At 43.2% G+C, this 14,475-nt stretch overlaps 2 protein-coding genes across 11 annotated transcripts in view; one reads left to right on the forward strand and one right to left on the reverse strand.

Moving 5' to 3' along the window:
* BBOF1 (basal body orientation factor 1) lies at positions 1-11,662 on the reverse strand. Its single transcript, XM_049826001.1, has 10 exons — positions 11,024-11,662; positions 9,722-9,787; positions 7,600-7,743; positions 6,409-6,489; positions 5,970-6,040; positions 5,413-5,557; positions 4,505-5,004; positions 2,948-3,052; positions 1,647-1,715; positions 1-115 (listed from the first exon to the last, which is right to left on the reverse strand). Exons 1-10 carry the CDS (start codon positions 11,660-11,662, stop codon positions 1-3), a joined length of 1,935 nt encoding a protein of 644 aa, XP_049681958.1.
* The window catches only part of ENTPD5 (ectonucleoside triphosphate diphosphohydrolase 5 (inactive)), a 27,063-nt gene continuing 24,115 nt past the window's right edge, over positions 11,528-14,475 (forward strand). For 3 of the 10 annotated variants that reach the window (XR_007509119.1, XR_007509120.1, XM_049825079.1), the window contains exon 1: positions 11,846-13,978. The gene's annotated coding sequence lies outside the window, so the exon portion shown is untranslated. Of the gene's footprint in view, positions 11,590-11,844; positions 13,979-14,475 lie in introns of those variants that run through there. The other 7 variants (XM_049825083.1, XM_049825084.1, XM_049825081.1 and 4 more) reach the window with 7 other exon arrangements.

Below are 14,475 nucleotides of genomic sequence, written 5' to 3' on the forward strand. Positions count from 1 at the left end.
TTACTCTGTCTGTGGTGTTAACATCTGAATATGTGGAAGGATTACTGCAGATGATGAATCTGGTAAGTTGGCCTGCTGTGTAATGAATATTAGGTTGGGAGAAGCATTTTCTGTGCTGCAAAGGTAAAATATTCTAGGTAAGTCACCATTAAGACATCAGCATTCTTTCATGCACCTGGGAAAGGAATACTAATTAACAGCCTCTAATACTGTCTACAGTCAGTCACTTTCAAAATGCCTTAATTTTCTTCCTAATCAGTATTGCTATTCTGACTTTTCTGTTGTACTATTAAAACCCATTATATCTTTCTTTTAGAAATTCTAAAATCCAGCTTCTCCTGTAACAAAAACAGTATTATCAAGTTTACTTGCTCCCTGAAGAATTGCAGGAGTATCCCTGTACCTTCTGCAGACCTGTTCTAGACATTTGTATAATTTTTTCATTTTTTAAACAGATGGCTTTCAGTTGTACTAGAAATACAAATCTTGTATCTGCCTTTTTTTAGTTAATGAAATACCTTTTTAGATAAAGCTGCAGATGGTGACTGATCATGATGTACCTGCCGCGTGTCACTGCTGTTACTGCTTTCCACCCACCTATTTATTCTCCTTTTTATTTCAACATTCACTATAAAAAATTAAGCTAAAGAATATATCTTCTATATTATATGTATAATCTAAGTATAAAGTATCTCATAATAGATTTCTTTAGACTCTATTAAAATACAATTTTATACTCAACCCTTTGTCTCCTATTAAAAATTGTTTCTTGCCTGCAGGCAAGATTCTGCAGTCTAGATTCTCAAAGCTATTTCATACTCCTAAATCCAAAAATTATGTTTGAGAATTGGGCCCTGTGACTTCCGCTTCTGGTTTTTTTTCTCCTTGACTGTGTAAAATAAAATGCTACAACTCCCTTCCACTCCTATTTCTGGAAGTGGCGCTCTGCCTCTCAAAGGAGGTGTCTCTCATCTTTCCATATAAATCCCTCCAGGGCTCCCGCTTATGAACTTTATCTGGTCATTTGATGTCTGAATATTACATTTTGTTTTGTGTGCTTGACTGCCTCATGTTTGACATGATGGCATGCCAGAACTCCTCTCTACTTATTCCTCCAGGGTAAGTTGATATTGCTTGCCTTGGAGTATTGCAATTAGCTGTATAGTGTATCTGAGTGTATCTGAAAATGGGGCACATGGATCTTCATCCTGGTCCATCCTCTCTTAAGTCTATACTGAATGCAATGCCAGCTTAATAGATTTTGCCTTTTAATCAAAACTTACTGTGCTAGCTGAAAATGCACCTCCTTGTATGATCATGGCCTTTCACAAGAGAATCCTCCAAAAATAATAAAGCTGCTTTTCAATGAGGAGGCTTTAAGGGGGCATGAGATCAAATTTTTTTCATGAGACCTGAGTCTTAAATGTCTGCTGCTAAAAGATCAATGTGACCAGAAATTTCAAAATAAAGAAAAAATTCTTCTCTTATCACACATCCATTTATTTGTGTATAGACACACTAATATAGATCTTCAGACAAACCAAAGTATTCTGAAGTGGGAGGGATAACAGAGAAACAATTACATCCATTTATATATAACCAGGACTGAGGAGATGTTAGATAGTGTGGTATAATTAGCATCTTACCCAATTTTGCTTTCTTCTTCAGTATCATCAGGAGCTGAAGCTGAAGTAGCCAAAACTCTGTTGTATTTCCTGTGAGGGAGACACAAGAGCAAAGTAATCCTCATCTAACGGTGATTTACACTCAGCCAGGTTTCTAATCCTACACCAAACTTGTTTTCTAAAATGAACAGCAAGCAAGAAATGCTGGGGCACCTGACCTATTGCAGTACACTCTCCAAAATCAGCACTATGAATCAAACGTGAGTTCACTTCACTATGGAATTCTGTATTTTGTGGCAAAATCATTACAATTAAAAGGGAATGAGGAAAACAGTCAAAAGTTTTTTTAAAAAACTGGGTTTAATCATAAGTCAACTTAAAAAGAAGTGTTTGTATTCCATTCCTCGAGCTTTCATACTCTACAGCTTTATGTGTGCTCTTGTATGTTGGCAAGTACTGATAAAAGGAGTTAAATCCATGCATAAAAGCTGATGGATGAATCGTTTAATTACACATTCCTTACTTCCACTGTAATAACCTTAATAGAATTCACTAGAATTCTATTAATGTAACTTTTCCTTAAAAAAAATAAAATTTAATTTTTTAAAAATTAAATAAAGCCTTTTAACACAGAGAAGCTGATATTCCACCCTAAGCATTAGGTCTCCCCAAACTACATTAAAAATCATAGCATTTGAGATTTCTCTTTGGGCCCCTCTTATGCCCCAGTTCACTGCTTTTAATATATTTAATACTGATTGTACTTTGATTTCCAGTGGAAGCTATATTTTAAAGTCATGCTTCCAAGTTTCTTATGCAGACAGCCAGAGTAAGTACACTTCTAATAATCTGGTATTTTAATACTGGCAGATTGCTTTACAGTACACTTATTAAAAGGAAATATATGTGAGGAGTGCTACTGTCACAATATACATTATTTACTTGTTTGGTAAAGATGGATAGGGATTCATTAATGACTGAAAAAAATTAATCCCACTGCAATGAGCAGTTAATTCCCCTCACTTCTCTCTTCCTCAGCACTATCAAAATTTACTTTCGCTTGCTTTTCTTTTGATACTACACAAAAAGATCTAACAGTATAGTCTGGTGCATGTCCAAAATTAGTATATAGTATATGAAGTTTTTCAAAAGGTTAAATCATCTTTTTCAAAGGGTTAAAGTATCTCACACCAAGCCACACAGTTAGTTAGATCCTTATGTTAGATTCAGAGTTTCTCGGAATCCCCTGAGCTGGAGTTATCAGCTCAGCTCCTCTAACAGGGAAAGTTCAGCATTCAGCTACTGAAGAAACAGAATATTACCGTGGATTGGTGCCATTCATTTTGGCAAAAAGCAATCGCAGAACACGTTCTTTTTGTTCCCATGTCAACTCACTAATATCCACTTTTTCAAACTGGATTTTTTCCCTGAAAAACATAGAAAACAATGTATTAGAAGAAAATTTCAAAGGCATATCTCATGGATTCTGTATGTGTAAAACAGGTTTTAAATTCTAGCTCTGCATTGCTCTTGTTCAGCTATTCATAGCATGTAAATTCAAAAAATAAATCTGAGCACACAGTGCTGTCTTTTTGACTTCTAAATCTATGGCTCAACTAAGTAGAACAAACCCAATGATTTGTTACACATGTAGTGGTTATAAATACTGGGAGGGGGAAAGTTAGTACTAACGTGTATTAGTTTCTTGCTTCTGTTCATACATAAAAGGGTCAATACATATAACCAAATTTAATTCTCGGTTCCAGTCTTCCCCCTTCTCTTGCTCCAAGGGGAAGCTTCCTTAGATCTCAATAACTACTTTTACCTCTGATTTTTCATGAAGTGTTTCTGCTGTATCATTTTTGAGATAAGGTAACCTGAACTGAACAAAGCATTCTGACATATTATGTGTCGCCAAGTTATTCAATAGCCAATGCGTACTTAAGCAAACGTTTTATTTGGGAGTACGGTAATTTTGATCTCTCACCAAGGATGTACGGAAGCTTCAGCTATGTGGGACCTTAACTCTATGGCTTAAAATCCCAGTGCCTGGACACTGCTGCAGTTTGTAGGGACAGATTTCTAGCAGGAGGTTGGAGACCTGTAATCCTGGCCACCGCGGCATATGTAGCCCAAATTTAAACTAAGCTGCATTCTAATACAAAGTCCAAGATACTCAGGCTTATAAGTCTGAGATTTTGTTTTATTCACTATAAAATGTAATCTTGTCAATCAGTACTGTACTGCACTGCATGGGATCTTGGTTTTGACATGTCAGTGTCTATTTCATGTAATGGCTTAATTTTTAGATTATTATGAAGCTTGAGGAAAACAGCCTTTGAAAACACAGTGCAAAGCAGGGCCTTCTGACATACGGAAGAACAGTTGAAAAAAGACTGGGTTTGCCATCTACTGGATGTTTCTGTTAAAATGATCAGCAACATAGTAAAGAGGTGTTTTCACCTTAACTGTAATTTTTAGGCTTCAGTGTTATTAGCTCACTGGAGTGAGTAAAAAGCAAAAGAGCAATGCCTATAAAACCAAAAATTATTAGAGAAGCAACAACAATTATTAAAGGGAAACTGCAGAACTGCATCTATACTGGAAGTTCTATATCAAATTCGACAGCACATGGCAGAATATGCAAAGAACTCTTTCGAGCTTATCTTTAATCCATAGAAATAATGACCAAAAAACGATAGCCTAGTTGAAATTAGGTGCCCACAAAGTCATTACTAATTGATGAGATGTTATACCTCATACAGTTAGTCTCACTACAGAAGCCTCTGCAAGCATTCCAAATCTAGACAATATTATCACGCAAAGGGTATTTTCAGGTGTGCTAGGAAGATAGACATTAGGTTTTGATGTTTCAATACCAGTAGCATTTCTCTGCTTCCTCTAGGTCTCTGTAGACGCTATTTGTGCTATTTATGTTCCTTTCGAATGTTTTGATTTTGGGAAATTCTTCCTTCCCTGCACATGCCTCCATCATTTTTCTGTAATAAGCAGTTTGGGCCTTTTTCTTATAGTGCTTTCTACTGGATATGATCTCCTGCTTCACATGTTCCAGAGCATCTAGGAAGAACCTTTCCACCTCAGTCCTCTCATTTAAGATATTCCAGGCTAGTTTCTTCACTCGGTTCATCTCCCGATCCTTCATTTCTAATAATTGCTGCAGTTTCTTGACCTCCACCATGCTTGCCTGGTTTTCTCTCAGTGCCTGATGCTGTTTTTTCTGAGTCTCTCTCTCAGATTCTCTGGTCATGTGACATAAGGCCATCTCCAGCTTTGCCACTTTATGCTGCAGATCTCCAATCTGTGCTTTCTGGCGATTGATCTGTAGGATCTTTTTTCGAATCAAACCCTCATTGGTTTCCTAAAAGATGAGAAGAAATTATCTGGGCTTTTATTTCATTTGCACCAAATCTGGAGGGTTTTCCCCCACCCCCAACACTGACAATGTAGTAAACATGCTGGCACCTTCACACTGGAGAGTGAATACTCCAGGATCAGGTTTTTGTTTACAAGAGAAGCCAGATAAAGAAAGCTTGGTATGTATTATACATTACAGAGAGACCTAATCTTAATGGGCTGGCATAGGAAAGCCTTCCTTCTTTCTCCTCCGTAACTAAGATAGAATAAGAGCTCTTCTTCAGACAACTCCGAATTCAGTAACTAGGAGGCGGCTGACCAGGGAGAGGTTAGTCTCAGTAAATTTACATCTGCATACAGATGTACCCCTTCCTGGAGGAGAATGAAACAGAATTAAAACCAGAGCAGAAACCTTTTCCTGTAACAGAACAGTTTTGTCCTCTTCTAATTTCTGTTTGATTTTCTGCAGTTCCATTGTCTCTTTCAGCTGGTAAGCAAATGCACCATGAAGACAAACATTCTCCTTAAACACCTCTCTCCCAGTGCTGTTCAGCTGCCTGGACCGAGGGAAACAAAATCCAAGAGCTTTAATCACAACCTTTCTTCCTTTTTTTTTTATATTAAAATCAATATTACAGTGTCCTAATTTCAGAGCTAAGCTGTAAAATTCTTACAGGTCTGTACCAAGTTTTCATAGCTTTGCTCCTAGTCCTACACCTGGACTGGGAGAATGAAGAAAACTGGTACCATTGTGATAAAATTACCTCCAGTTGTCCCCTGGAACTAGCATGAGTCTTGCAGTTTGAACGTAAGTGCTGACATCACCTTGACATTGGAAATATAAAAACCGCCTAGGTCATCACTGATTTTTCCCTTCAAAGCCCATGTAGTAACACGGGCAACTTACTTAGAACACAATGCTAAAATGCTTTTGTAAAATAGAAAACAGGAAAAGCAAGTGTTTCTTACAAAACAGCCTCACACTGGGCGGTCTCTGCCATCATTATTTGCTTTTTCTCAACATCTTCTTCTAGTCTTTTCTGAAAGGGAGAAAAGCCTGTTTAAATTTTGCGTGAGACCTGTGGCACCGAAGCTAAAATCTGAAACTGTAAATTCTAAAATCACACTCACAGTTTTCAGCCCACCCAACTTCTTGCTAGAGAAAGAATGAACCCCCAAGGGCACTAAATTTCCTGGTGGAAGTGGAGAATATGGCCTTTCTGGGATCTTGACATCCCATGTTTTTCCTTGGAAAGCTGCACCTAGCCTCCAACTCATTTATCATACTCGTATTTACAGGGGAAATTGTAAAATGCTCACTAAGAAACGAAAACTATATAAACCAGAGTAGTCAGTAGGAGAAATCATTTTGTTCTAATACAAGTTTTAACTGCCTGTCAGCCTTTACCTTTTCTTCAGGAAACCTCCCCTCCAATCTCACAACCACTTCCTGATATCTCCTGTTTGAAATCTCCATACTGTCTTTAAACTATGATAAAAAATAAAATTTCTTTAATAATGGCATTTTATTTCAGCCATATAACTAGAAGTGTGGATGTACTCTTCAAGAAGAAATTTGATAGTCTTTCCTGGCACTAACCATAATCTTCATAAAATTTTTACACCCTCTATAAAATTCACTTAACCTTCTGCCTTGTATTACTGCTTTGCTTCCTCTTCATAGATCACCCGTGCCCATATTTTCACATCACTGACAGTCATTCACACACACTCTGTCACCGTTTAGTGCTCAGTTTTAGAAATCTGCTTTACTTTGTCTATTCAGTCATCAAGATCATTTAAAGTCCAACGCCTCAAGTGTTCTTTGAAAAATGCCTGATTAACTCGCATTTAATATCTTAGCTGAAAAGCAGCTATATATTAATAATCCAAATGCTGTTGACCAATCATTTGTCTCCACAGAAAGCATTTGATGCTGTTTCTAAGCCCCTTCTTGTGGTTGAAAAATATTCCAGTAGAGCTGAATCAGCAAGGCACTTGAATTGCTCGAGGCACTTTTTTCATGTCATCAGTCAGCTGGAATACTTTTTTATTCCAGGCTGAAATGTTTTACAGGCAATACTACTATTTAGTATTTGTATTATAGCTCCAAAGTATCCCTGATTAGGTCATGTGCTGTATAAGTGCTTAGTGACAGACAGTCCCTAGTTTTATATTCTAAATGGTTTATGTAGTTGAAAATGTGATACAATACTATCATTCACATCCTAACTGGGCTGACTAGTGAGAAATCAGTCAGACTTATACTGCTTGTAGTCAAGTGCTAGCTCCTCCCACACGTCTTTAAAGTGTGTACTAGTGCTCTAGTCCATCCACATAAAAGTTTGTATGATTCATGCTACTCTGTAAAAAAACAAAAACAACCCTACAGCACTGGACCATTACAGAAATGAGTTCTGGCTACAGAACTTGCATTTTGTCAACCTAGTGCTTTTCCTCACTCTGTAAACTGTAAAGAAAACAATCGAGTAGATTGGCTATGTCTGTTCTCCTCTACTCCCAAACTCCATGCTGGCATGCAGACAGAAAAGTTGCTTTTTAAATAAATATTGCAAACACATATTTATGACAAACTTACATCTTCCAGCTCTTTCTCTATAGATGCTTTCCCCCTGCAGAACTCCTTTATTAATTTCCGTTCTAATTGAATTTGGCCAATTTCTCCGACTTTTTTCTGAAATTTCTTTTCCAGTTCCTTTATTTGTTGGGCATAATAGTCTGCCTGCAAATCAGAAAATCTCAATAAGAAGACAGCAAAACGAGAGAAACCAATCATCAAATATTGTAACATAAAACACAGACCACACAGAACGGAATGTCTGAAATTGCTGCAGTTTTTTAAAAACCACAAGGAATTCATCATTAGAAGAAATGCTGCAAACTCAGCAGACGCTACCCTCCAGTGAAATAACAAATCTAGAAATGAATAGTAAGTTTAAAGCAATGTTCATATCATTGTATTGTGTTTCCATGGCAAGGTTTTGGTAGCTGGGGAACTATGGGGGTGACTTCTGTGAGAAGCTGCTAGAAGCTTCCCCTATGTCCCATGAAGCCAATGCCAGCTGGCTGCAAGACAGACCTGCTGCTGGCCAAGCCCAAGCCCATCAGTGATGCTGGTAGCGCCTCTGCGATAACATAGTTAAGAAGGGGGAAAACTGTTGCACAACAGCAGCAGGAAGAGAGGAGTGAGAATATGTGAGAGAAACAACTCTGCAGATGCCAAGGTCAGTGAAGAAGGAAAGGGAGGAGATGCTCCAGGGACCAGAGCAGAGATTCCCCTGCAGCCCGTGGGGAAGACCATGGTGAGGCAGGCTGTCCCCCTGCAGCCCATGGAGGTCCACAGTGGAGCAGATAATCCACCTGCAGCTCCTGGAGGACCCCAGGCCAGAGCAGGTAAAATGCGCCCGAAGGCTGTGACCCCATGGGAAGTCCACGTTGGAGCAGGTTCCTGGCAGGACCCATGGATCTGTGGAGAGAGGAGCCCATGCTGGAGCAGGTTTTCTGGGAGGACTTGTGATCCTGCAGGGGGCCCACGCTGGAGCAGTGTGCTCCTGAAGGACTGCACGCCATGGAAGGGACTCACGCTGGAGCAGTTCGTGAAGAACTGTAGCCTGTGGGAAGGACTCACATTGGAGAAATTCATGGAGGACTGTCTCCCATGGGAGGGACCCCACGCTGGAGCAATTCGTGAAGAAATGTAGCCCGTGGGAAGGACTGACATTGGAGAAATTCATGGAGGACTGTCTCCCATGGGAGGGACCCCACGCTGGAGCAAGGGAGGAGTGCGAGGAGGAAGGAGCGGCAAAGGCAATGTGTGATGAACTGACCACAATTCCCATTGCCATCCCCCTGCACCACTCAGGGGGAGGAGGTAGAGAAAATTGAGAGTGAAGTTGAGCCTGGGAAGAAGGGAGGGGTGGGGAAGGTGTTTTAAGATTTGGTTTTGTTTCTTATATTCCTACTCTGATTTGATTGGTAATAAATTAAGTTCATTTCCCTCAGTTGAGTCCGTTTTGCCTGTGACGGTAATTACTGAACGATCTCCCTGTTCTTATCTTGACCCACAAGCCTTCTATCGTATTTTTTCTCCTCCTGTGCGGCTGAGGAGAGGGTGTGATAGAGTGGCTTGGTGGGCACCTGGAGTCTGGCCAAGGTCAACCCACCACATCTATCATCTATAGCTTTTTCTGCTTTTTATACTCTGAGTGTGAGAGAAAGTTCCTTGTGGAGTCTGCTTGATGGGAGATAACCATCTTAACGGGCAGATGAGCACACTTCTGTGTTTCTTACTGAAGCCAGATTAACAAATAATAATTTTCTCAGTTCTTTTTAAGAATTCTTGGTTCAACAGTAATGAATGAAGGAGAACTATGAAAGAATTCAAAGTAGTTATTTTTATCTTCATAAAAAGGAAACATGTTTTTGCTGTGCCTCTGGCCTTAACATTACCTAGCTGGTTCCTAATACTATTTCAGATGCTATAAAACATTCCTACTACTATCTGAAATAATACTACGAGTCATGGGATAAGTCCCACATCAGCATCATTTTTTTCAAGTTCTTTCTTCATGCAGTATTTTTTCACCAAAACCTGTAACAGTTAACTGCCCTAGCTTGTTCCTCATACTAAAACCAAAACTACTTCTTAGCCTGCTCAGAAGATCCCACTGTTCTGAGGACAAAGAGAAAAGTTCATTCACCAGCTGCTTCATCTCTTCTTGCGCTTGCTGTTTCAAATCAATCAGCTCCTGCTTCAGTTTCTCAATCTGTGAAAAGAGAAATCAAGAAACAATAACTGTGAGGGGAAAATAAAGTATCCTTGCTGTGTTCTCTTCAAATTTAATTATGAGAAGACACAGAAAGAAGGGAAAGGTCCCTCATTTGCAGTGTGCAGGTCAATTAAACTATGTTTAAAACTGTTTGATTTGTGTTAAACGTAGGAAATAATGTAAGTTTAAACTATAAAAACCCACACATATTAGATACAAACATATCTGTGACTGCTGAAGAATTAAAACTATGTGGACAGAGGGTTTTCTTCCTTACTGTTTCGGATAGTGGTGTAGTGTGAGAGAAGCAGTTTAGAAAAGGAGAAAAAAAGGGAGACATGGAAAGACAAACAGGCAGCTGGAAAAAGGTTCGCGTAAGATCTTCCGTACTGGATAGGCTGAATGAAAACAGTGGGATGTGAGCAAGAAAAGTGTCTCCTACCATTTGACCTCTCCAATGTCCTGGGGATCAGAGCTTTGTATCTTCTTATTCAATAAACAGGATATTAAAATAACTTAGTTTTAGTTTCCATTTTCAGTTTCTTTTTCGACCTGAAAAAGGGCTTTGCTTGGTACTTGGATTTAGAAAAGTGGGAATAGGACTAAAGCGAAATCATCTGCGATAGAGGAAATGGAAGCTACAGCGTAGGGCTGCTTTTTCTTCACTGTCTTCCGAGTAGAGCTGGGCTCTATTTTCTCCAAAACCTTCTCCAGGTAGCTAAAACCAGCGCATTCCCCCTCAGCTTTCTCTTTTTTCAAGCTGAACAAACGCTTCAGCCTCTTCTCGCACATCACGTGCTGAAGCCCCCGACCACCTCGGTGCCCCTTCCCCGAATTCGTGCCGGTAGGCTGCCCTCCCCCTTGTACTGCGGGGGAGCGCAAGTGGGCGCCGTCTTCCTGTGTGAGGGAGCAGGTCCCCGGCAGGGAGAGCGAAGGCAGGCACCGGGGGCGAGGCTTCCCCCTCGCAGCCCAGCCCGCGAAGAGCCTGCCCGCCGCAAGGCCGCCCTGCTGCCTCACGACTCCCCCGGCCCAGCCGGCCCTCCGCACGGCTGCCGCCGGTTGCTGGCTGCAGGGGGGGTAACGCCGTCCCGGCTGCGTCCATCGTTGGCCGCAGGCACCGAAACACGGCGGGCAGGACCCGCCGTTACGTGCCTTCCTACAGATGGCTGCACACCGGGAGGCTGTGTTTGGAGGCTGGCGGGGGGAGAGGGGCCCGCCCGGCTGCGCGCACACCTCCTCCGCCTTCTCCTGGCCTTGCTTCGTGAGGAGGGCCATCGCGGCCGCCGCCGCCGCCTGCCTCCCCGCGTCCTGCTGCCGCCACGGCAGCTCCACGTTGCTCCTGGCCAGCCGGCGGGTGGCTTCGCGGTACTCGGCCCGGGACGCCCCGGTCGCCGCCAGCTGAGCTTCACGTAGCGCCGCGTCGACCTCGTCGCGCTTCTCCTCAGACCCCCCCGGGCCGCCTGCCCCGCCGCCGCCGGCCTGCGGGAGCAGGGGCAGGGGCAGCCGCGGCGGCGCAGCGACCGCCGCCGCGTCTCCGCGGCAACCGCCCCGCCCGTTACGGCGGAGGCCTCGCGCCGTTGCTTCGGTTACCGGCCGCCACGTCGCCTGCCCGCCTGGCGCGCCGCCTGCCTCGGGACCCGCGCCCGCCGCCGCGAGGGGCGCGCGGCGGCCTGTTCCCGTGGCAACCGGACGGCGCCCTCCCGCGACGCGCAACTCACGCGACGGGCGCGTCACGTGGGCGCGCTGACGCGACACGCAGGACCGGCGAGATGTGGCGGCGCCAGCGCTCCGCGCGACCGGTGAGCGCGCGCAGCGGCGGGGGCGGAGGAGATGGCGGGGCGGGGAAGGTGTGTGACAGCGCCGCGCCGTCATGGAAACCGGCGCCCCGCCCGCCGCCCTGTGCGAACGGCACCGGGATCAGGAGCGCGGGGGCTGCCGGAGGCCCGCTGGGGGCTGCGGCGGGAGAGCGGGCAGAGAGCCGCTCCGAGGCTGTGTGAACCCCCCCCCCACACACACACACACACACACCCCGGCCCCTCGGGAGGGAGCTCCGCTGGGGTGGGACGCCGGGAAGGCGTCAGGGAGCGGCGCGAGACCCTCGAAAGCCGAGAAGCCGGCGGCGTTTCCGTTACTCTCGGCTGGGGCGGGCAGAAGGACGGGCGCCCTGCCGTGCTCGGGTGACAGCTGTGGGTGGCCGGTGGGGGAGAAAGCGGCGTTTCTGCTTAGTAGTACCGGTGCCGGCTTCGGGAGGAGAGCCGCGGGACCCCGAGGGCCGTGCTCGCCGCCGGCGGGGCACAGGGAGGAGCGGCGGGGACTTGTGCTGGGGGAGAGAAAATGAAGGTAGGGGCGTTTTTTCAGGCGTGTTCAGTGCAGGGGTTCAGGCGGCAGCGGTTGGACGTGGAGAAAGGAGGGGTGCTTTGGCGTCGGGGTGTGCTAAAGTTAGAAAACCCACAGCCCTGAGGGTCGTTAGGCTTGGAAAAGGGGCGTCACGGCGCCCGTCTCCCGAATTCTCCTTGGTGAAGCTCTGGCGAACGCTCTCAAGGCACGCAGCTGGCAGCCTCGTGCTGAAACTTGCACCGGAGTTCTCCCCAGGCTTAGATGGACCCAAAAGCCCTCCTCTGCACCCAAAAGCCCTCCTCTGCACCCAAACTCTGTTTTCGGAGAAAACCGGTTGGTCCAGTAGAAGGTGTTACTCTCAGTCCCGGGTAGGTGCCCAGTTACAAAGTCGTAAAGGGACGCTCGCTAACGCACTGTAGGAGGATAAAAGTTGCCTTGGAAAATTGAAAACCCACTTGGCCAGAAATGAGAATAAATAAATAATGTGTATTTGGAGCCTCGGTACCGGAAAAAGATTAAAACTGCTGATAATGCATGTTTGTGAGTTGGTTCTAATTTTTTCCGGCGTTTAAAGCCTCTAGACCCACAGTTTTTAAACTGTGTACTTTTAAGAACCTTGAATTTTTGTCAAAACAATCCAAGAAAGCTTTTTAAATCTTTTTCTAGTTAAAAATAAGTCCAGAAGAAATGTAATGACTTTTTGTTTTGGGGAAAAAAATGAAAAAATGTATTTGTCTAGTCATGAGTGTTAAGTGTAAACACTGTTCACCTGAGAAATACATCTTGTTACTGGTTTAGTGCAGAAAATAGTCTTCCCATTCTGAATGACTTTTGGTGTGCTTGAACAACAAATAACAATATGAATTGAGTTACATAATTCATCTATTTTGTTTCCTAAAATATTGCTTAAATATTTATATATCGTACATATTTTTAATTATTTTCTGATGTTTTTCTTTATATCCAAATATTTCCAAAAAATATTTTAGGAAAGAGAAGAGAAATTCTTGCGTATCTCAGATACACTGCTTTTCCTTCCCCGCAGACCAGACAGATTCTTTTTTCCAGGGAGGTGCTCCTTTTGCTGTGTTTTGGGTTTGCATGCTCTTTTGTCAGACATATTTGAGAACGTGGGTAATACTTTCTTGTCTTGAAAATTACCAGTGTTTCTGTGTATGGTGAACTCTAAGTAAGGTTGTGTTTTGCTGTCTTAAGGTTTAGGATTATTATTATGGCATTGTTTTTACTTTTGCTGTTTAAGGAGAGTTTGGTTGGGTTTTTTTGTTTCCTTTTTCTTTTTTTCCTACTCATGCTTTCAGTCTTGGCAGTCTCCATGCCGCATCCCAGTATTTTTGGATCATACAGTCTGTGTAGCTCCCAAATTTTTACATTGGATGTGCTTCAACTTTTTGGCTTCGTATCTAAAATCTGCCTTACACAGATGATATTTACATGTGTTTCTCTGTGTTGGGAAATGAGTGTTCTACCTTGTGTCCCTGGACTCGGGCCCATGCTGTTGAGGTCAACTGTAATGTTCGTGTAAATGTTTGACTGACTCGTTCAACTTGGTTAACTTTCAACTTCTTTAAATTCATCCCATGTAATTATCTAAGCATGTTTCACTGCTTGTATTGAGCAATGATAAATTCAAATTTGAATCAAGCAACTTGACTGATACTTTCTGTGCCTCCATGACCTTATAATTTGCCTGATACGTAGTCCACTCCTACTAGCTGAAAGCGAAGGTGAAGAGAAGAAGTGCAGGCACAGTGTCTCTTGCCATGGCGCTCCGAAGTGGTTTTCATTAGGAATCTCTGGAGTGGAATAGCTGTTGCTTCCATCCTGCTTCAGGTGTGTGCCTCATGTATCCACAATTGATGTTGATTACTACTGCTCATTTATAAAGGCAATAACTGGAGCCTGCTGGTGGTGATCTGTGCGTTTTACCTACTGAACTGTTCTCTTATATTAATGAACTTGTGCCCATCTTACTGTTAACCTGTTTTCTTCTTTCTGTTTGTTGTTCTTTTTATCCATCCTGTTGTATTCTGATAGCGGCTAGCATTTTAAGTTGTTTGGGAGGAACTCTTGTGGAAGTATTTTTCCTTCTCAGTAACTGATCTCTTGTCTATCTCTACCTTACATTTTTTTCTTCCATTCTTTCTTCTGACCCTCTCTTTCCAAATTCCTTTTCTGTTATGCTCTGCCAATTTCCCTCCCTTGTCTCTGATTTCTTACTCTCCTCATCTATTTTTATGCTTCTTGTGGATGCTGTTTTGCTGCTGTGCTTGATTACATCGTCTTTACCACTCATCGAAGAGGCTCAATGTGCTTTTTTCATTCTTAAC

The sequence above is a fragment of the Accipiter gentilis genome, chromosome 22, assembly GCF_929443795.1.
Source record: "Accipiter gentilis chromosome 22, bAccGen1.1, whole genome shotgun sequence".
NCBI classification, from domain to species: domain Eukaryota; kingdom Metazoa; phylum Chordata; class Aves; order Accipitriformes; family Accipitridae; genus Astur; species Astur gentilis.